Genomic DNA, 6,913 nt, shown 5'->3' with positions numbered 1-6,913 from the left:
ACGAAGTCTAGGACTATTTTAAACCATGACAGACAAATATGATTTTTTGTTATTCAGGCTTAAAGGGGCCATTTTATTCTAGGACTAGGCTTAATCTCTGTCCTGGAAACCGCCCCTATGACATTATAATTACTATATACATAGATTAATATATACATATAATACTTCAATAATAATATACATAATTGATCACTATAGCAGGTATTTATATGGTACTACAAAGAATACCATGCTATTACCATGGTACAAACATGGCAGCCTAATACTATGGCAGTTTTTGTACGTGCAATATGTGTTTCATCAAAGCTCTAATAAATAAAAATGATAATACTTACTGTAAGTCCTGTCTCAACACTTCATTGATAAATGTCTCATACTGCAAGACTTTTTCATTAATACCTGGCGTCCCAGAAGTCATGATATGAGAAATAAAGATGGCTGCAGATCGACTATAATACAGAGATACTTTATTTAACAGTAATTAAAGTTTCTGTTATTAATCTACATTAAACATCGGGTCCGACGCAGCGATTAAAAGCTTACAGATTATTTTGTTTTAGCGTGAAAATACTCGTCTGTGTGAAGCTATCCCGTCCTTCTGTCTGTCACGTGGCTCTCCACTTGTTTACAAGATACACGGAAACGTCTTCGAAACCGGAAATGGCGTTAGCTAACTTTTTCTTTTTCTTCTTAAAAATATACAAATAATTTTTAATATATAAGGCATGTTTTACCTATCTGTTAGTGATATAAAATAACCCAATAATAAAACATTAACGCATATGTAAATATGTCATAGCTCAAAGTAATCGTCCGACTCATTTGTGCGAATCGGTTCTTGGAAACAGAACGGGTTAAAAAGCGTTTTATGTCATGATATGATATCTAACATCCCCACGTGGTATATTACATACACAAAACGTCAGTAAAGCTATATATCCGTGCACACATTACTATTTATTAAAATCATCTCTGTTTCCTAATTAAACTGTCACATTCAAAAGAGACTCGGTTCGTCAAAATAGACTCGGTTCAATGAGGACTCGAGAAGCGCACTGCTTTGTGAATCGAATCAACATGTTCAAAATCCGACTCAATAGAACTCGTTCATGAATCGCCCGTAGCTACTAGTTCAAAGGTCAAACAGCAACAGTGCAGATGGCGCATGTTCATGCAGCAATGTGCCGTTTCTGTCGAATAAAAGTGAAATCGTTTTAACCTAGTTTGAATTTTCAGCGTGTTTTAATTCCAAGCATTATAATAAACTTAAAAGTGTCAGTGTTTTGAGTTCAGACAGTTGTAAAAGATAGTTTTTGGAATGGCAGGTCCAGAGCTGCTGCTAGACTCCAGTATTCGCCTGTGGGTGGTTTTGCCCATAGTCTTCATCACATTCTTCGTCGGAGTTCTGCGGCATTACGTCACTCAACTGATTCATAATGAGAAGAAAGTGGATTTGCAGCAGGTGTCTGACAGGTGAGATAACTGACACAAATGTTTAGCCATTAACATGTTATCAGACTCACACCATAGAGAATATTTACATTAAAATAGATAGTAAAAGCATGAATAATGTTATATGTAAATTAGAATTTAATGAACGTTAAAAAATGTCAGTATCTATCTTTATAAAGTTATCTTGGTAAAATTAAAATAAGTTTTTATTGTTAAAGGGTTAGTTCACCCAAAAATGAAAATTCTGTCATTTATTACTCACCCTCATGCCGTTCCACACCCGTATGAAACTTCGTTCATCTTCGGAACACAAATTAAGATATTTTAGTTGAAATCCGATGGCTCCGTGAGGCCTCCATAGGGAGCAATGACACTTCCTCTCTCAAGATACATTAATGTACTAAAAACTTATTTAAATCGGTTCATGTGAGTACAGTGGTTCAATATTAATATTATAAAGTGACGAGAATATTTTTGAAGCGCCAAAAAAACTAAATAACGACTTATTTAGTGATGGCCAATTTCAAAACACTGCTTTAGGAAGATTCGGAGCACAGATGAATCAGTGTGTCGAATCTGCTGTTCGGAGCACCAAAGTCACGTGATTTCAGCAGTTTGACACACGATCTGAATCATGATTCGATACACTGATTCATTTGTGCTCCGAATCTTCCTGAAGCAGTGTTTTAAAAATAATTACCAAATATATTCTTGTCGCTTTATAATATTAATATTGAACCACTGTACTCACATGAACTGATTCAAATATGTTTTTGGTACCTTTATGGATCTTGAGAGAGGAAGTGTCATTGCTCCCTATGGAGGCCTCACGGAGCCATTGGATTTCAACAAAAATATCTTCATTTGTGTTCTGAAGATGAACGGTCATACGGGTGTGGAACGGCATGAGGGTGAGTAATAAATGACAGAATTTTAATTTTTGGGTGAACTAACCCTTTAAATCCTAGAGAAATCCTTCTTTAAAGGGTTAGTTCACCCAAAAATGTAAATTCTGTCATCATTTACTCACCGTCAAGTTATTCCACACCTGTAAGACTTTTTTTCATCTTCAGAACACAAATTGAGATATTTTTGATGAAATCCAAGAGATTTCTGAGCGGTTTAGTCCAAATTTTCTGAAGAAACTCGATCACTTTATATGATGAACAGTTTGAATTTAGGCTTTTAACATTAATTTGGAGGATGAGAAACTATGGGCATGACTTTATTGCGTTGGATGTGTCAATTCATTTAGCTCACATCCGATTGGCCCAATTTCGGTTTGAGATCTCTGAACCAGAACATAACCTGCCCTCGAGCAAGTTTGCCGTGGAGCGTAAGTTAGTATGGTGATGAACACTGCTAAAAGTCAAGTCACTTTCATGGTACCTAAAACTAATCTGAAACTTACCTGTGAATAAAAGCCTAAATTCGACCTGTTTATCATATAAAGTGATCGTGTCTCTTCAGAAAATTTATACTAAACTGCTTAAAATGTAAAACCTTCAAACTTTAAAACTATTTCAAACTTCCAACTGCTTCAAACTTTCTGGCTAGGTTTTCTCACGCTAACATAAAGTTTGTTTGACAAACTTTTTAATCTAGTCTAATCTTACAACAGGAGGTGTTTCAGATTTGAATTCATTTGTTGGTTTAATCCACAGCCAGGTGTTACTGCGCAGCCGCATTTTGAGAGAAAATGGAAAATATCTTCCCAAACAGGTACTGATTACTTTATGAATAACAGTTCCCAGCATATTTGCATTTAATGTTTAACTATTTAATGTGTCACTGATCAACAATGCTGTCCCATTGCAGTCATTTGCCATGCGAAAACACTATTTCAACGACCCTGAGACTGGATTCTTCAAGACGGTCAAAAGAAAGGTGATCCCCAAAAATCCTATGACCGGTAAGAGGTTACTTTAACATCCTAGACTTAGAGGAAATGACCTACTATGCTTCATCGCTATGTCTGAAAACCTGTCCCTTTTTCGGTCCCAGACACCAGCATGTTGACGGACATGATGAAAGGGAATCTGACCAATGTGCTGCCAATGATTGTGATAGGAGGATGGATCAACTGGGCCTTTTCTGGATTTGTCACAAGTATGAGCTTTTGTTACTTGCTAGAATTAAAATTCAGAACTAAAAGAGAAGAATCAAATGACCATATGGGAAATGGGAATGTGGTCTTATTTCTAAAACAATCATTTGTAAATGTGATCGAATTTAGGGGTGTAGGAAGGATCTGAAATGTGAAGAAAGTCATTCTAAACCTTAACAGCCGGCTCATGAATTTTAATTGGGTGATGTAACGTTTGGCCAGTACATTCATAACTCCTTTTCTGAAAGCCAGACGTTGGTAAGTGGGCACTAACCATAGTAGGATTACAGAATATGTGCCCGTTCAGTCCGCTGCTGATGCAAGCGGTTGGCGGAGGCTTTTGTTTTTAAAGTGGCTACAGTTTGCTTTTTCTCAGCGTTACCATGCGAAACAAAACTTTTAAAATTTGACTATTTTCCAAGAGGCAGAAGGGGATGACGCTAATTATACGTAATTATAGTGGCAGTTATGCCTCTGATTAAACCACAAGTGAATTTTATTTATCAAGAAACATTTTTTGCTGCTTAATATTTTGGTGTAAACTGTGATACACTACCATTCAAAGGTTTGGGGTGAGTAAGATTTTTAAATGGAATCATTAAATTGATGCTGTTTTTGCTGTATTTTTGATCAAATAAATGCAGCCTCAATGTTGTCCTAATTTTGTGCTGCTCATTTCCCTTCAGCTAAGGTTCCGTTTCCTCTGACTCTGAGATTCAAGCCCATGTTACAGAGAGGAATAGAGCTGCTCTCTCTGGACGCCTCCTGGTACAGTATTTATGTGATGCTTTTTGATTTGTTGACAGAAGCTGAAAACTGTGCATAAAATCTGAATTTGTTGCTCTTATAGGGTCAGTTCAGCGTCATGGTATTTTCTCAATGTCTTTGGGCTCAGAAGCATGTACACCCTCATCCTTGGACAAGACAATGGTTGGTTGTTTTTGCTTGATATTAAGCCCTTTTTATGACAACAACATTATTGTATTATATTAATAATATAATTTATTATTAATTAAATTAATTTAATACAATAAAAGCAATACAATTTAAAACCATACTATATATACATATGCATGTATTTATGTATGTATGTAAAATACATGTGTGTGTATATATAATATTTTATATACATATATACAATTTATAAAAAAAAATTTTATATTAAACTTTTATACATTATATAATGTGTGTGTATGTGAAAAATATATATATATATATATATATTTCACATACACACACATTATATAATGTATATATATATATATTTCACATATATATATGTATATATATATATGTATATATATATATATATATATATATATATATATATATATATATATATATATATATATTATATAATATATATATTTTTTTTATATATATATATATATTTTATGTAAACACCCCTGGCAAAGTGGGGTTTTGGATGATTTCAGCATAAATCCTTATCATTTTTTGGTGCAAATACATTAAAGTAACTTGACATTATCATTGAAGACCAGCAATAATAATTTTCATTTTGATTACATAATAATGGCAACATAATCATGTCAAAGTCAGACATGCCCCTTTGCCAGCTGCGATGCCTGGTTACTGGTTTAAACTTGGCCCAGGTTTGTAAAAGTTTTTTGGGTCAGCACACCTTAATAGCTTCAACAATTGATTGCCAAATAAGTTTAGAATACAATGAACCATCTGCTAATGCTGGATATTTTGATGAATCGAAAGTTTAAGTTTTTGAAATATGTTTTCGTAGATTGTGTTGTCCCTTATCAGTGCAGAATTATCACAAATTAAAAAGGATTCATGCCAATATTGTCCAAAACCCCAATTTCTAGGGCGTTTCCAAACTTTTGGAGGGCAGTGTGTGTGTGTATATAATATATGTATATACACACACACACACATGCATACATTTATTTGCAATTTAATCTTAGCTATGACACGAGATGAGAGATTTTAGATATTTAAACTAAAAGTTGTTCATTTTTAGCTGCAGATCAGTCGAGAATTATGCAGGATCAAATGACGGGGGCTGCGATGGCGATGCCCCCTGATCCTAATAAAGCATTTAAGGTGAGTAGATCATGATTTGCATCAAGCAAACATGTTATATTTATGTGATTTATGTTTCTTAGCAATATGGATTTTTTTCCAGGACAAACATGCACACATAAAAACTTTCTAAAAAAAAAAAAAAAAAAAATGCCAGCAGCAGTTATTTGTGCTTAGCACAAATTTAGTTAAATGTAATTTTTCTTGGGAAATCATCGCCTACGCCCCCAGTGGATGCATTGATGTATGCAACAGCAGCCCCAATGTGGAAACGTGCTCGCTTTAATTTCATAACCTCATCATCTTAAGATAATTGTGAAACTTTAAACTTTGCCGTTTTGAAGCTCTCATAATTACAGAACTACTGAAACATGTTTCTTGAGGAATGCAGATTGTATTAGGTGCAATAAGTCCCAATACACAATATATATCATACACAAAATTTACTCACCCTCATGCCGTTGTAATCCGAGTCCCGTATGGCTTATTTTTGCTGTGGAAAACAAAAGGAGATGTTTAGCAGGATGTTCACGCTGCTCTCTGCAGTGCTCTAAATGTCTTCTTTCTGGTTATTTCAGAGTGAGTGGGAAGCCCTGGAGATTGTGGAGCACAAATGGGCCCTGGAGAATGTTGAAGAGGAACTCATGTGTCAGGATCTGAACTTCAGAGGACTCTTTAGCTAAGAACTACAGTAAAAACAACCATGTTCTGACGTCTGTCTGATTGCAAACCACCTTTTGATATGAAACAGTGCTGTATATTTTACAATCAGCTGTTATTTCTTATCATTATTCAGTTGTTGGTACTGGTTGACTGCCGTGATCCTGATAGTGTTGAGTTTGTTTTGAATGTCTTAACATGCAAAGAATCTACAATGTGTTTGAAATGAAGTTTTTGAGATCTCTGAGCACTGCACATGAACATTTCATTTGATACAGGCACAGTAAAGTTCTAAATTCTATACATTTTTGCCAAAGAAATTAATACAGAGTTTCTCATGTTTTATGTCTTAATAGTATATGTGTGAAATGGTGCCTTTGAAAAAAAAAAAAAAAATGTCAGTCAGTTTGTTGTTAACCAGTTTTTCTCGCTTGTGGTTGGTGATCATCACACAGTTCCTTATTGACAAGCCATTGTTTCAGTCACAGAGATATTATAACAGCAAATTGAATGTAAAAACACTATTATGGTCTCTGTGCAAGAGGAATGTAGTAATTTAATAAACATTATATGGAACCCTAAGGTGAGGAGGAAATCACTTTGTGCTCGTCTCTGATTGAATCAGATGAGAGGAAACGA

General features: G+C 34.7%; 2 protein-coding genes across 2 annotated transcripts in view; one reads left to right on the top strand and one right to left on the bottom strand.

Annotated features, from left to right (window-relative positions):
- uxt (ubiquitously-expressed, prefoldin-like chaperone) overlaps nt 1-642 on the bottom strand; it is a 3,208-nt gene extending 2,566 nt beyond the window's left edge. The window contains exons 1-2 of the mRNA XM_067393513.1: nt 544-642; nt 336-449 (exon numbers count right to left, since the gene is read on the bottom strand). Of these exons, the coding sequence (XP_067249614.1) occupies nt 336-418 (83 nt within the window). The 5' untranslated portion in view covers nt 419-449; nt 544-642. The remainder of the gene's footprint in view (nt 1-335; nt 450-543) is intronic.
- Nucleotides 643-1,129: 487 nt separating this feature from the next.
- zgc:86609 (ER membrane protein complex subunit 3-like) lies at nt 1,130-6,856 on the top strand. Its single transcript, XM_067394426.1, has 8 exons — nt 1,130-1,473; nt 3,117-3,174; nt 3,271-3,364; nt 3,457-3,561; nt 4,246-4,327; nt 4,410-4,489; nt 5,553-5,635; nt 6,193-6,856. Exons 1-8 carry the CDS (start codon nt 1,319-1,321, stop codon nt 6,295-6,297), a joined length of 762 nt encoding a protein of 253 aa, XP_067250527.1. The 5' UTR covers nt 1,130-1,318; the 3' UTR covers nt 6,298-6,856.
- Nucleotides 6,857-6,913: the final 57 nt, after the last annotated feature.

This window comes from Chanodichthys erythropterus, chromosome 9 (genome assembly GCF_024489055.1).
Source record: "Chanodichthys erythropterus isolate Z2021 chromosome 9, ASM2448905v1, whole genome shotgun sequence".
NCBI classification, from domain to species: Eukaryota; Metazoa; Chordata; class Actinopteri; order Cypriniformes; family Xenocyprididae; genus Chanodichthys; species Chanodichthys erythropterus.
This window is presented reverse-complemented; position numbering and strand designations above follow the sequence as displayed.

What these genes read in the sequence shown, in the direction of transcription:
- zgc:86609 (XM_067394426.1), top strand. Translation starts at nt 1,319, where the DNA reads ATGGCAGGTCCAGAGCTGCTGCTAGACTCCAGTATTCGCCTGTGGGTG. An exon ending in TTGCAGCAGGTGTCTGACAG is followed by an intron (nt 1,474 to 3,116) that starts GTGAGATAACTG and finishes TTTAATCCACAG; the next exon opens with CCAGGTGTTACTGCGCAGCC. An exon ending in CTTTTCTGGATTTGTCACAA is followed by an intron (nt 3,562 to 4,245) that starts GTATGAGCTTTT and finishes ATTTCCCTTCAG; the next exon opens with CTAAGGTTCCGTTTCCTCTG.